This window comes from Mobula birostris, chromosome 8, assembly GCF_030028105.1.
Source record: "Mobula birostris isolate sMobBir1 chromosome 8, sMobBir1.hap1, whole genome shotgun sequence".
Taxonomy (NCBI): domain Eukaryota; kingdom Metazoa; phylum Chordata; class Chondrichthyes; order Myliobatiformes; family Myliobatidae; genus Mobula; species Mobula birostris.
The window spans coordinates 96,396,304-96,412,352 of NC_092377.1; the positions used below are offsets into that span (position 1 = coordinate 96,396,304).

Here is a 16,049-nt window from a genome sequence, read left to right on the forward strand (position 1 = left end):
TCCCATTTTCCCAGCACTCCTGCAACACTCCTCTAGTAGGGTGAGAATCATTGTGCCCCTGCAAGTTAGCCCAGTAGTTTGCCATCAGTTGCATCCTTCTTAGTTCCAAAGGCATTATTCCCATTTCTACCTGTAGGGCTGACACTGGTGACGTTTTAAAAGCCCCACTGCACACTCTCAAGGCCTGAGCCTGAATCGCACCCAGTTTCCTTATAAGGGACCTAGCTGCTGACCCATATACTATATTTCCATAATCCAATACAGATCTCACTAAAGCCACGTACATGCTCTTCAAAGCTGAACAACTTGCTCCCCATTCCCTACCAGTCAAACATCTCATCACATTTATTACTTTTTTACATTTCTCCTCAACTTTCCTGATATGGTCTGCCCATGTTAATCGTGAATCAAATATAACTCCCAGAGATTTAAATGATGCAACCCTTTCTAATTCAACCCCATACATTCTTAACTTCTTCCCTACCTCAACCCTTTTCCTGGTAAAAAATACAGTTTGAGTTTTATCTACTGAAAATCTACATCCCCAATCATAACCCCACTCCACCACTTCATCACTTCATCAATTGCTTCTTGTAGTTTCCTGATTATATGGTCCATGTTCCTGCCTCTTTTCCACAAGGCCCCATCATCCGCAAACAGTGACCTACCTATATCCACTGGTACCTTTGTGAAGACATCATTGATCATAATGATGAAAAGTAACGGGCTAATCACGCTACCTTGAGTTGTGCCGTTTTCCACTATGTACTGTTTTGATAATTCTGATCCAATCCGAACTTGAATTTTTCTACCAAACAAAAAATCTTTAATCCAATTAAAAACTCTCTCACCAACCCCCATCTTGTGCAGTTTAATTAATAATCCTTCCTTCCACATCATATCATAGGCTTTTCCAATGTCAAAGAACGCTGCCACTACTGACTCTCTATTTGCCTGGGCCTTCCTTATTTCAGTCTCTAACATTATCGCTGAGTCCATGGAATTCCTTCCCTTTCTAAAACCACTCTGATAACTTGCCAGCATTCCCCTTTTCTCAAGCTCATATGATAACCTCTCTGTTATCATCCTTTCCATTATCTTACATATACTTGATGTTAATGCAATTGGTCTGTAGCTAGTGGGTTTTGACAGATCCTTGCCAGGCTTCCTTATTGGAATTACTACTGCTTCTTTCCATGCACTTGGTAATCTTCCCTCCTCCCACACTCTGTTATAAAAATGCAGCAACTTCAAGAGCGCTCCTTCTCCTAGATTTTTTAGCATCACAGAGCATATCAGATCTTTCCCTGGGGAGGTTGGTCTCTATCTCTTTATTGCTCTCACCATTTCTGCTAATGTAAATGGATCATCAATTATATCATCTGTTCCTTCCCTCCTGCTTAACACACCTGGGTGTTGGCTCATTATTCTTTCCCTTCTTCTTCTCCCTTCTTCAGACAAATTTTCTGAACTGTGTATCAGTACAAATGACTTGGCCATGACCTCAACCTTATCCCTACTGGAGACTGCAGTTTCCTCCTCAGTTATCATTACTGGATATTCCCATTCCCTTCTATCTCCTCCCATCCTCTTAATCATTCCCCATATCTCTCCCACAGGTTTTGTTCTTCCTACCTTGTCGCAAAAACTCCTCCAACTTCACTGTTGACTCCAACCAGTGGAGGGCCTCAAGAGGGAACAATTTGGGGGGAGTGGTACTGACGGTGTTGGTAATTGTTTTTATTACTGTCACGTGAATGGAGATATGGTTTTGTTTTGCATGTCCACCATGCCTCACGTAATTATATCCAGGCTGTAAGTCAAAGGAAACCAGAACACAGAATCTCGTGTTGCAGTTACAGAGAAAGTGTTCAAATGAAAGCTGAGTTTATCGTCAGATGCACAAGCACTTCCTTGCAGCAGCATCGCAAGGGTATAATATTACGGCACAACATACATTCAGTATAAATGATCCAAAATGCAAGGGTCACCACTTGCTTGATTGAGCAATCAAGAATTTATCTTTTAGCACATGGCAGATTCTCCCAAGAGCAGCCTAGACTTGACGTCTAGGTAAAAGAAGTGGGGTAGTTACGTTGCTAATCAGGGATAGTATCACAGCTGCAGAGAGGGAGGACGTTGTGGAGGTATTGTCTACTGAGTCAGTGTGGGTGGTCAGAATCAGGAAGAGACCAATCACTCTATTGTAAGTATCCTATTGACCCCAGTAGCAATCTGTATTGAAAGGAAATTTGAAAATATGGATGATGCCAACTGATATTTCAGATCCAACTGTTTGGGAGGGGTGTGAAGACTGATTGTTTACAGACTCTGTGATAACATAGTGTATTTCTAAAAAGATAAATTGGAGTGGAGTGAATGACCCAGCTACCACTGGACTTACTACTGTCCACAAAGAATAACATATACTGTATCAGCAATGTCATTTCCCCTCCAGAAATGAATATTCCAAACCACTTTTGCAAATTGTTGCAGTTAATAGAAGTAATCGTGAGTCTTGTGTGATTTTTGTCTACCTTGGCTACAATACTTAGAAGTTGTCCTCCAATTTTGATACAGTTTTTGCTAAGATCGAACTGAATAGCTGAACAGCTTGTGGACCTAAATGACTGCCGCTGCTGTTCTTTTAAGCGTGTGAACAATCACTATGAAAAGAGTAGATATTTAACACTGCTTGGGAAAGCATCATAAAGCAGCAACTTTTTGTAGATCAGTACCTGAAGACATGAAAATAATTAGAATCACAGAGTAATCCGGCACAGAATAGGCCCTTTGGTCAACTAGGGAGTCGTAGCGACCAGGTCTCTAGCTCTGTGGCTCAGAAGGAAAGGGGGAAGAAGAGGAATGCAGTGGTGATAGGCGATTCACCAGTTAGGGGAGCAGGCAAGAGATTCTGTGGACATAAAAGGGACTCCTGGATAGTATGTTGCCTCCATGGTGCCAGCGTCAGGGAAGTCTCAGCTTGTGTCCGTAGCATTATAAAGGGGGGCTGATAAGCACCCAGAAGTGGTGGTACTGTACATATTGGTGCCAACAACATAGGTAGGAAAAGGGAGGAGTTCCTGAAGAAAGAATATAGGGAACTAGGTCAGAAGTTGAAAATGTAAACCTCAAGAGTAGTGATTTCTGGATTGCTGCCTGTGCCACATGCTGGGTAGAATGGTTTGCCAGATGAATGTGTGGCTGAGGAATTGGTGCAGAGAGCAGGGTTTCAAATTTGTGGATTATTGGGATCTCTTCTGGGTAAGGTATGATCTGTACAAAAAGGACAGGTTGCACCTGAACTTGGGGACCAATATCTGTGTGGGCAGATTTGCTAGAGCATTTGGGGAGTATTTGAACTAGTTTAGCAGAAGAATGGCACCAGAGTGGTAGGTCAGATGATAGGGTAGTTGCTATACATGTAGAGAGACTATGAGGAAGGATAGGTAGTTGATAGGGCAAAATTGTAGTCAATGGGATGGACTGAAGTGTCTTTTTTAAGGCAAGATGTATCAGGGACAAGGGTGATCAACATAGAGCATGGATCAGTACCTGGAACTATGACATTGTGGTCATTATGGAGACTTGGCTGTCACAAGGACAGGAATGGCTGCTGTGTTTAGGAAGGATTCCCTGTTGATATGAGGAAAATTGAAATTTCTCACTAGCTGTACCCGACTTTTCTCACAACTATGTGCAATTTCTTGACACATCTGCTCTCAAGTTCCTACTGACTACGGGAGGATCGATAATAAAGTCCTACCAAAGTGTTCATCTCCTTCAGATTTCTAAATTCTATCCAAGCCTCCTTATTGGATGATCCTTCAGGAATGTCCTCCCTCATCAAACATCTCCTTCACTCATACCTGTTTCTCTGACACACCATCAGTATCCCAGAGCACTCAGCTGCCAGCCTTGCTCTTCTGTCAGCAAAGCTTCTGTTATGGTCACAATATCCCCATCCTGAGAGGTAATTCACCGTATCGGATTGCCAGCCTCACCTGTTAAGCTGTGCGTATTGAAATTGATGGAATGCAAAGCAGTGGCCAGATCTGCCCTTTTACTGTTGGCAAAGCTACGGTGATCGCTAGGCTTACGTGCTTATTGATCTGCATTCACAAACCCAGAGACAAGTTCTCCCAGTGCAGAGCTGAGACTTGGCTCCACTGACAGGGACAGGAATGAAGGGGAATCGATTTCTCTCTTTTGGGACATGCTTATTGTAGGTAAATTTAAAGACCGACAATGAAGCAAACAAAACAGCTCCTTGCATAATGAAAAGGTAGATTTGGATAACTGCTGTAAACTGAAGGGAACATGAGAAGTATATTCAAATCAAGACTCTTAGCAGCAGATTTCCTGTCACCTTGAGCTTTTCTTCCAATTGGTCTCCAGATGTACTAAATATGGTTTCCACTAGTGCAGTAACCTCCCCATGCTTCTGTAAAAACCACTCGCTCCCTGCCATCGGGATCTCACCAACCAATTGGTTATTTCACACCTCACCACTTGGACTCATTTATTATGGTTCTAATTTTTCAGGCTTTGCTTCACCCAAAGGATGAAATCTGTGAAGTGCACCGACTCAAACGAGAAAACACTTCGACAGCTTCTGCGTGGTTGTGAGAGGGCTCAGAAGGCTGACATCCTTGCCTACAGTTTCGGCCATTTGAACCACAGGAATCTGTGTAAGATACCTGGGCAGCATGAAGGCTCAGCATCATGGCAGAGTGCTAAAACGTCCACCCTGAAGAAAGAGAAAAATGCATTGACCCAGCGGTCAAGTGAGAAGAAAGCAAGGAAAATGAGTGATGGAATGGCAGGTCTTGGCCGGAGATCTGTGCTGCCAATATTGCCTGCAGCTAACTGCTCTGACAATTCTGATCGGAACGCAGCTAGAGTTTCTCAGTGTGCACCAGATAATACTTCATTCAGATGCTCGGCAACCTCAGGTACCAAGGAACAAATGCCACAAGATCACTTCGTCAATGAGGGATTCGACTTAACTACTCTCATGCTCGTGAAACCTCAGCAACAGAACTGTGCACCACCCCACGGCAATCGTGACCAGAACCAGTTTGTTGAATGCTACTTGGCTGGAGTGACAAAGGCGGACCAGTTCCGAAAGCTACTTGAATTTGAGAAAAGAGTCCTGATGAAGCAAGACCTTCTGGACAGGGATATTATGTCTGGTTACAAAGCTGTAGTGAAGCATGAGTGGAAGTTAGCTCATGTAAGAGATTTTATAGGTGTAATGAGATGATTAAAACCACCACTCAGAATCAAAATAGTTGGGGAGCAAAGGAAGGAAAGAATTGAAAAGATTTTTTTTGAGGGGAAGGTTGACAGGAATTCTTTGGCAAACAACTCAGTGTTGGCGCTTAATTGTAGAATTCTACTCTTCCCTCAAATAAGTGTTGCTGAAATGGATTTACTGTGATTAAGACATTTCATTTTTTAACCAGATGGGAAAATAAGTTGTGACTTTTTATCAGTGCAACCTTCTTTTACATTTTTATCTGTTTTTATGGCCATTTTTTTGGAATTCTAATAAATCTGCCTCATACTCAAGTCACTAAACTCAAGAGGTGAACAAAAGTACTTTCCCCTTGTTTTTCTGATGTATTCCCACAAGCTGCCTCTGCACGATTTCTTGGAATTCCTCACTCATGCCATGATGTGGTTCAGGACACCAAGAAGTTGCAAGAGTATTGTGGCATAATTCAAAAACAGCAAAGATTAACTAAGAGAGAGATGATACTGGAATTAATTTAAAAATGGATAAATCTATGTCTACAGTTACAAAATTGTATTTATGTAACTTATGTAATTTATGCCCCTCCCCTCTCTCTCATTTTCCATTCCTCATTTTCGGCTCCCCTTCTCTTCTCAACCATCCATCATCTCTCTCTGGTGCCCCTCCTCTTTACCTTTCTCCCATGGTTCACTCGTCTCCTATTAGATTCCTCCTTCTTCAGCCCTTTACCTTTTCCACCTTTTATTACCTTCCAGCTTCTCACTTCATCCCCCTACCCCCCCCACCCACCTTCCCCCTCACCTGGTCTCACCTATCACCAACACACATGAAAGTTGCTGGTGAACGCAGCAGGCCAGGCAGCATCTCTAGGAAGAGGTACAGTCAATGTTTCGGGCTGAGACCCTTCATCAGGACGAAGGGTCTCGGCCCAAAACGTCGACTATACCACTTCCTAGGGATGCTGCCCGGCCTGCTGAGTTCACCAGCAACTTTCATGTGTGTTGCTTGAATTTCCAGCATCTGCAGAATTCCTCGTGTTCACCTATCACCAGCTAGCTTGTGCTCCTACCACTCTCCCTTCCTTCTTATTCTGGACTTCCCTCCCTTCTTTTCCAGTCCTGTGAAGGATCTCGACCTGAAATGTTGACTGTTTATTCCTCTCCATAACTCTGCTGACTTCCTGCAATATTGTGTGGGTGTGTTACCCTTATGTTTCCCCCTGATGCTCTCCCAGGCTCAAGGACGGCTTCTACCCTGCTGCAATAAAACCATTAAATGGTTGTCTAGTACGATAAGGTGGTCCTGTTGAGTTCCTCCAGCATTTTGTGTGTGTTGGTTTGGAATTATGTAATTTCTTTAACCTAGTAAAACTTTCCCATTTGGCCCATCGAATCTGCTCCACCATTATTTCATGGCTGATCCATTTCTCTCTCAACCCTATTCTCCTGCCTTCTTCCTGTAACCTTTAATGCTGTGACTAATCAAGAATCTATCAACCTCTGCCTTAAATACATCTGATAACTTGGCCACAGTTCCTGTGGCAACGAATTCCAAAGATTCACCACCCTCTGGCTAAAGGAAGTCCTTTTCATCTCCATTCTAAATGGACGTCCCTCTATATTGAGGCTGTAGCCTCTGGTCCTGGACTCCCCTACCATAAGAAACATCCTCTCCACATTCACTCTATCTAGGCTTTTCAAGATTTGATAAGTTTCAATGAGATCCCCTCCCTCCATTCTTCAAAATTTCTGTGAGTAAAAGCCCAGAGCCATCAATTGCTCTTCATACAAAAAACCTTTCATTCCCATAATCATTCTTATGAACCTCCTCTGAACCCTCTCCAATGTCAGCTCATCATTTCTTCAATAAGAGGGTCAAAACTGCTCACAATTCTCCAGGTGAGGCCTCACCAGTGCTTTATAAAGTCTCAACATACACCCTTGCTTTTATATTCCAGTCCTCTTGAAATGAATGCTAATATTGCATTTGCCTTCCTCACCACAGACTCAATCTGCAAATTAACCTTGAGGGAATCTCAGATTTTTGAATTTTCTGCCTGTTTAGAAAATAGTCTATGTTTTTATTCCTTCTACTAAAGTGCACGACCATACACTTCCCAACACTGTATTCCATCTGCCACTTCTTTGCCCATTCTCCTAAACTGTCCCTTCTGCAGTCTCCCTGCTTCCTCAACGTTACCTGCCCTTCTACCTATCATTGTATCATCTGCAAACTTGGCCACCAAGCCATCAATTACATCATCCAAATCATTGACATACAATGTAAAAAGAAATAGCCTGAACACTAGTAATCACTGGCAGCCAGTCAGAAAAGGCTACCTTTATTCCCACTTTTTGCCTCATGCCAATCTTCTATCCATGCTCGTACCCTGTAATACCATGGGCTCTTAACTTGTTCAGAAGCTTCATGTGCAGTACCTTGTCAAAGGCCTTCTGAAAATCCAAGTACACAACATCCACTGATTTTCCTTTGCTAATCCTGCTTGATATTTCCTCAAAGAATTCTAACAGATTTGTCAGGCAAGATTTTCCCTCAAGGAAACCATGCTGAACTTGACCTATTTAACCATGTGCCTCCAAGTACCCTGAAACCACATCATGAACAGTCGCTCCAACATCTTCCCAACTACTGAGGTCAGGCTAACCAGCCTATAGTTTCCTTTCTTCTGCCTCTTCTCCATTTTTAAAGAGTGGAGTGGTATTTGCTGTTTTCCAATACTCCAGAACTATTCCAGAATCTAGCGACCCTTGAAAGATCATTACTAATGGCTCCACAGTCTTTTCAGCCACCTCTTTCAGAACTCTGGTGTGTAGTCCATCTGGTACAGGTGACTTATCAACCGTCAGACTTTTCAGTTTCCCAAACATGTTCTTCATAGTATTTCACTCACTTATGCCTCCTGACACTCTTGAACTTCCGACATTATGGCTAGTGCCCTCCACAGTGAAGACTGATGCAAAATAATTGTTAAGTTCATCTAGTGTTTCCTTGTCCCCATGACTCTTCAATTTCATTTCCCAGCCTTCCAATATCTACTCTCGCCTTTCTTTTACTCTTTATATATCTGAAAAAACTTTTAGACAATAGACAATAAGTGCAGAAGTAGACCATTCGGCCCTTCGAGCCTGCACCGCCATTCTGAGATCATGGCTGATCATCTACTATCAATACCCGGTTCCTGCCTTGTCCCCATAACCCTTGATTCCCCTATCCATAAGATACCTATCTAGCTCCTTCTTGAAAGCATCCAGAGAAATGGCCTCCACTGCCTTCTGAGGCAGCGCATTCCACACCTCCACAACTCTCTGGGAGAAGAAGTTCCTCCTCAACTCTGTCCTAAATGACCTACCCCTTATTCTTAAACTATGCCCTCTGGTACTGGACTCTCCCAGCATCTGGAACATATTTCCCCTCTATCTTGTCCAATCCCTTAATAATCTTATATGTCTCAATCAGATCCCCCCTCAATCTCCTTAATTCCAGCGTGTACAAGCCCAGTCTCTCTAACCTCTCTGCGTAAGACAGTCCGGACATCCCAGGAATTAACCTAGTGAACCTACGCTGCACCTCCTCCACAGCCAGGACATCCTTCCTTAACCCTGGAGACCAAAACTGCACACAATACTCCAGGTGTGGTCTCACCAGGGCCCTGTACAAATGCAAAAGGATTTCCTTGCTCTTGTACTCAATTCCCTTTGTAATAAACGCCAACATTCCATTAGCCTTCTTCACTGCCTGCTGCACTTGCTCATTCACCTTCAGAGATGGATGAACAAGTACTCCTAGATCTCTTTGTATTTCTCCCTTACCTAACTCCACGCCGTTCAGATAATAATCTGCCTTCCTGTTCTTGCTCCCAAAGTGAATAACCTCACACTTATTCACATTAAACGCCATCTGCCAAGTTTCTGCCCACTCACCCAAGTCACCTTGAATTCTCCTAACATCCTCAACACATGTCACACTGCCACCCAGCTTAGTATCATCAGCAAACTTGCTGATGTTATTCACAATGCCTTCCTCTAAATCATTGACGTAAGTCGTAAACAGCTGTGGTCCCAGTACCAAGCCCTGTGGCACCCCACTAGTCACCACCTGCCATTCCGAGAAACACCCATTCACTGCTACCCTTTGCTTTCTATCTGCCAACCAGTTTTCTATCCATGTCAATATCCTCCCCCCAATGCCATGAGCTCTGATTTTACCCACCAATCTCCTATGTGGTACCTTATCGAGTGCCTTCTGAAAGTCAAGGTACACCACATCCACTGGATCTCCCGCGTCTATCTTCCTGGTTACATCCTCGAAAAACTCCAATAGATTAGTCGAGCATGATTTGCCCCTGGTAAATCCATGCTGGCTCGGCCCAATCCTATCACTGCTATCAAGATATGCCGCTATTTCATCTTTAATAATGGACTCTAGCATCTTCCTCACTACTGATGTTAGGCTAACAGGGCGATAGTTCTCTGTTTTCTCCCTCCCTCCTTTCTTAAAAAGTGGGATAACATTAGCCATTCGCCAATCCTCAGGAACTGATCCTCAATCTAAGGAACATTGGAAAATGATCACCAATGCATCCACAGTTTCCAGAGCCACCTCCTTTAGTACCCTAGGATGCAGACCATCTGGACCTGGGGATTTATTAGCCTTCAGTCCCATCAGTCTACTCATCACCGTTTCCTTCCTAATGTCAATCTGTTTCAATTCCTCTGTTACCCTATGTCCTTGGCCGATCCATACATCTGGGAGATTGCTTGTGTCTTCCCTAGTGAAGACAGATCCAAAGTACTTATTAAATTCATCTGCCATTTCTCTGTTTCCCATAACAATTTCTCCCAAATCATTCTTCAAGGGCCCAACATTGTTCTTAACTATCTTCCTTCTCTTCACATACCTAAAAAAACTTTTGCTATCCTCCTTTATATTCCTAGCTAGCTTGCGTTCATACCTCATGTTTTCTCCCCGTATTGCCTTTTTAGTTAAGTTCTGTTGCTCCTTAAAAATTTCCCAATCATCCGTCTTCCCACTCACTTTAGCTCTGTTATACTTCTTTTTTAATGCTATGCTATCTCTGACTTCCTTTGTCAACCACTGTGGCCACTTTACCCCCTTTGAATCCTTCCTTCTCCGGGGGATGAACTGATTTTGCACCTTGTGCATTATTCCCAAGAATACCTGCCATTGCTGTTCCACTGTCTTTTCTGCTAGGATATCCGACCAGTCAACTTTGGCCAGCTCCTCCCTCATGGCTCCATAGTCTCCTTTGTTCAACTGCAATACTGACACTTCTGATCTGCCCTTATCCCTCTCAACTTGCAGATAAAAACTTATCATATTATGGTCACTACCTCCTAATGGCTCCTTTACTTCAAGATCACTTATCAAATCCTGTTCATTGCATAACACTAAATCCAGAATAGCCTTATCCCTGGTCGGCCCTCGTACAAGCTGCTCCAAAAATGCGTCCCGTAGGCACTCTACAAACTCCCTATCCTGGGGTCCAGTACCAATCTGATTTTCCCAGTTCACCTGCATGTTGAAATCCCCCATAACTACTGCGACATTTCCTTTGCCACATGCCATTGTTAACTTGCACCCAATATCCATGCTTCCTTTTGGGGGCCTGTAGATAACACCTATTAGGGTCTTTTTGCCCTTACTGTTCCTCAGTCCTATCCACACTGATTCTACTTCTCCTGATTCTATGTCCCCCCTTGCAAGGGACTGAATCTAATTCCTCACCAACAGGGCCACCCCACCCCCTCTGCCCACCTTTCTGTCCCGTCGATAGCACGTATACCCTTGTACATTCAATTCCCAGGTCTGATCCCCCTGCAGCCATGTCTCCGTTATCCCAACAACATCATAGTTACCCATTCGCACCTGAGCTTCAAGCTCATCCGCCTTATTTCTGACACTTGGTGCATTCAGATATAGAATTTTTAACCCATTTCTCCTCTCTCTGTTTAAATCGCTGCCCATTGTGCATAACCCAGCTCCCCAAACTCTCACCGGGCTATACGCCCCTTGAATTTTGTTGTCCTTCTTAAATTTACTTACTCTTTCTGCACATTTAACTCCATGCTCCGTCAGACCATCCCTCTGCACATGTATCCTCCTTATCACTCGTTCCGCCTCACCTTTCTCTACTTCACACTTAATATTCCGGAACCGTGTAGTCCCCACCTGTCCTTTATACTTCATCTCGCTATCCTCTCTCTCATTCTGGATCCCTGCCCCCTGCAAATTTAGTTTAAACCCCCCCCAAGCAGCACTAGCAAACTTTCCTGCAAGAATGTTAGTACCCCTCCAGTTCAGGTCTAAACCGTCCCATCGGAACAGATCCCACCTTCCCTGGAACAAAGCCCAAATATCTAAAAACCTGAAGCCCTCCCTCCTGCACCATCCTCTCAGCCACGTATTGATCTGTATAATCCTTCTGTTCCTCGCCTCACTCGCACGTGGCACAGGTAGCAATCCTGAGATTGTTACCCTGGAGGTCCTGCCCTTCAGCTTCGCACCTAACTCCCTGAACTCACTACACAGGACCCCCTCACTCTTCCTACCCACATCGTTGGTCCCTACATGGACCACAACATCTGGATTCTTGCCCTCCCTCTGGAGAATAACCTGCACCCGATCTGAGATGTCCCGGACCCCGGCACCAGGGAGGCAACATACCATCCGAGACTCCCGATCTCCCCCACAAAATTTCCTATCTGCCCCCCTGACTATAGAATCCCCTATCACTACCGCTGTCCTCTCTTCCCTCCTCCCCTTCTGAGTCGAGGGTCCAACCTCAGTGCCAGAGACTGGACCACTGCAACTTATTCCTGGTAGGTCATCCCCACCAACAGTATCCAAAACGGTATACTTATTGTTGATGGGAATGGCCACAGGGGTGCTCTGCTCTCTCTGCCTGCTCCCCCTCCATCACCTGACAGTCACCCAGTTGCCTACCTCCCGTCTTTTGGTATCCTCTTTTAGATTGTTGGCTAGCTTACCTTCATTTTTCATCCCCCACCTCTAACATGGCATCTTTTATTTGCCTTCTGTTGATTTGTAAAAGTTTCCCAATCAATAGACAATAGGTGCAGGAGTAGGCCATTCAGCCCTTTGAGCCAGCACCACCATTCACTTTGATCATGGCTGATCATCCACAATCAGTACCCTTCTCCTGCCTTCTCCCCATACCTCTTGACTCCGCTATCTTTAAGAGCTCTATCTAATTCTTCCTTGAAAGAATCCAGAGAATTGGCCTCCACTGCCTTCTGAGGCAGAGCATTCCACAGAACCACAAACCTCTGTGTGAAAAAGTTCTAAATGGTCTACCCCTTATTCTTAAACTGTGGCCTCTGGTTCTGGACTCCCCCAACATCGGGAACATGTTTCCTGCCTCTAGCGTGTCCAATCCCTTAATAATCTTATATGTTTCAATCAGATCCCCTCTCATCCTTCTAAATTCCAGTGTATACAAGCCCAGTCGCTCCAATCTTTCAACATATGACAGTCCCACCATCCCGGGAATTAACCTTGTGAACCTATGCTGCACTCCCTCAATAGCTAGAATGTCCTTCCTCAAATTTGGAGACCAAAACTGTACAGGTGTGGTTTCACCAGGGCCCTGTACAACTGCAGAAGGACCTCTTTGCTCCTATACTCAACTCCCCTTGTTATGAAGACCAACATGCCATTAGCTTTCTTCACTGCCTGCTGTACCTGCATGCTTACTTTCAGTGACTGATGAACAAGGACACCTAGATCTCATTGTACTTCCCCTTTTCCTAACTTGACACCATTCAGATAGTAATCTGCCTTCTTGTTCTTGCCACCAAAGTGGATAACCTCACATTTTATCCACATTAAACTGCATCTACCCACCCAACCCGTCCAAGCCATCCTGCACTCCCATAACATCCTCCTCACATTTCACACTGCCACCCAGCTTTGTGTCATCTGCAAATTCGCTAATGTTACCGTTAATCCCTTCACCGAAATCATTAATGTATATTGTAAACAGCTGCGGTCCCAGCACCGAGCCCTGCGGTTCCCCACCAGCCACCGCCCGCCACTCTGGAAAGGACCCACCAATCCCCACTCCCCGTCTCCTGTCCGCCAACCAACCCTCCATCCACGTCAGTATCCTACCCCAACACCACTTGCTCCAACTTTGCTCCAATTTTTGCTCGAATATATGTTGTCTGTTTCACTTTTATAGTGGTTTTGACTTTCCTTGTCAGCCACCGTTATGTCATCTTGCCTTTAGAATACTTTCTTTTCTTTGGGATGTACCTATCCTGTGCCTTCCATATTGCTTCCAGAAACTCCAGCCAGTGATCTTCTGCTGTCATCCATGCTAGTGCCCCTTTCCAATCATCTTTGGCTAGCTTCTCTCTCTTGTCTTTGTAATTCCCTTTACTCCACTGTAAAACTGATGCATCTGACTTTAGTTTCACCTTCTCAAATTGCAGGGTGAGATCTAAGAGCATGTTACAATGCTGTAGCTCTAAATAAAATAAATAAATAAAAATAGCAGGTTTAAGTAGTGTATAAAGGGAGATGGAGAGATTTAAGGAAAGAACTTTAGAGTTTAAGGCCTAGGGAGGTGACACCACAACTATCAAGTTAACAATAATTAGAAATAAAAATACACAAGAAACCAGAACTGGAGAAGGGTATAGAACTCAAAGGGTTCGAGGAAATTATAGAAGTAGGAGGGACAATGCTTTGGAAGGAAATGATCTTACAAACATCAGTGTGAATTTTAGAAATGGTGGTATTGCTGGATCAAAGCTAATTTATGTTCACTAATATAATAGTTGTTGATAGATAGGCAGAATTTTGTGCCAATAAAAAAAAAATTGCAAAGGCTGAAAATCTGAAATAAAAATAGAAAATGCTGGAAGTATTAACAAGTCAAGCCACAGCTGTGGGAAGAGAAACAGAGCTAACACTGCAAGTTGAAAGGTCTTCAAACTGAAACACTGGCTCTGATTTCCTTCCAACAGGCATGACCTGATCTGCACGTTCTGTTCTGTGCAGGTTGGGATGCTGGAGCAGAGATAACTAATCCATTTCCTCTTAATTATTCAGTACCCATTAATAAGTTTTAGATTGAAAATTTTGGAAGAAGCATATAAGAAAACTTTTTAAACAGGTTGAGATGCAAAAACGTAGGTAGGAAGAATTAATAGTAATCTGGAGTCCTTGGCAGGATCATACAAAACCACAGTCAGACAGCTTCTGGGGATGTGGAGCAAATTCAATGGCAAATGTATGTGAACAATGAAATTCTAATGGAGTCTCAATGGTTAAAATGGCTTTATTTGATATTGTAAGTCATCCAAATGAATAGGATGTAAAAATACAGTAGTACTTTCATTATTGAGTTATTTTCTAAATGTGTAGTTATTACACATTGTAGACAGTGATTATGTATTATGTATTACATATTAGCAATTTGAGTTTCCGTTCAGGAAGTAACAGAGATTAGCTGCTGATTTGTGAGGATTGAGGAAGAGAGCAAGGATTATAAAGGTATGGCTGAAAGAATAAAGAAGATCATCTCAACACACTGAGAAACTGTTTGTTAAAGATAATGGATAAGAAAATCAAAGGAAAATGGTAATATTCCATATAGTTCAAGTTATGGTAGTAAGGATGACTTGCTTCTTAACATCCACTTACATTGGAAAATAAGTTCTCCTAGCTGTTCTTGCTACTGCCATTTTCAGTTGTCTAAATTATTTATTTCAACAATCTAAAAGGCAGCTTTAGATTTTAAGTTTATACATACTATATTTGTCATACTGACTTAAATAATTTAAGCTTTTGAAGTCCTACATCTAATATACTCATTGCTGTTTGTGAATCATCTCGGTTTTAATCGTTATATTCTTTTTTAATTACAAATGTAGGAGCTGATGAAGTTAGGCCATCTCCCTGCACCAAACTTGAAACGTCTTCAGGTCTTCAGTGATGTGTTTGAAGACATTTGCCGAGACTCAACAATGTTTCATAAAATTTTAAGTGAAATCAAAGTAATTTTCAGCAAACATATCATACAGTATTTTCTTTGTGCATTTATAAAATTCCTAATTTAGTAATAATTTCCTATGTGTTTAATTATTGTAATGTCCTAAGTCAGTAAGCAGGAGCAAAAGCTTGACAAGAATTAAAAAAGAGTCATTGACATATTTTGATAAGGAGCTTGGTTTAAGAGGTGGATTTTAAGGAGTAACTAAAGGTGATGAGAAAGTGATGTGTTTAGGGAGAATGTCTGGATAGTTCAGGGTTCTGGAGGGGAGCAAAGAGGGATTAAGGTCTTCTCCCGGGACTGGAGCAGGCAAATGGCTGATCGAAGGAATTGACAGATGAGAGTTTTGGGAGGATTGGGAGGGCAGGAAGTTTTGAGGGATCAAGATGATAAAAGGGCTTTAGGTTTAGGCGGACTGTAGGCGTCCAAGAAGGAAAGTGAAGTGTCATAAGGATGGAAGGATCTAAAGGTTAGGATGGGATGTAGGGCAACGTATATTCCTGGCCTGGGTTTTGGGATTACAGTCAAACCTGATGGGTCAGAGTTAGGTGGGGATGTGTAATATAGGGTTGGAGTGAATTAGCAGAGATAAGTATGGGACAAATCTTACAGGAGTTTCAGTAATTGCTGCGCAATGAAAGCCAAGTGTTCTTGAAGTGCTCAGCAAAAGCTTCACCAGGTCAATATGGTTTGTGTTCACGTGCTCCAGGTGGAGTTCTGCACAAAAGA

General features: G+C 43.1%; 1 protein-coding gene across 1 annotated transcript in view; it reads left to right on the forward strand.

Moving 5' to 3' along the window:
* The window catches only part of LOC140202256 (uncharacterized protein C6orf118-like), a 60,763-nt gene that overhangs the window by 2,245 nt on the left and 42,469 nt on the right, over positions 1-16,049 (forward strand). Inside the window, exons 2-3 of the mRNA XM_072267133.1 lie at positions 4,546-5,236; positions 15,202-15,324. Coding sequence (XP_072123234.1) covers positions 4,565-5,236; positions 15,202-15,324 — 795 coding nt within the window. The 5' untranslated portion in view covers positions 4,546-4,564. The remainder of the gene's footprint in view (positions 1-4,545; positions 5,237-15,201; positions 15,325-16,049) is intronic.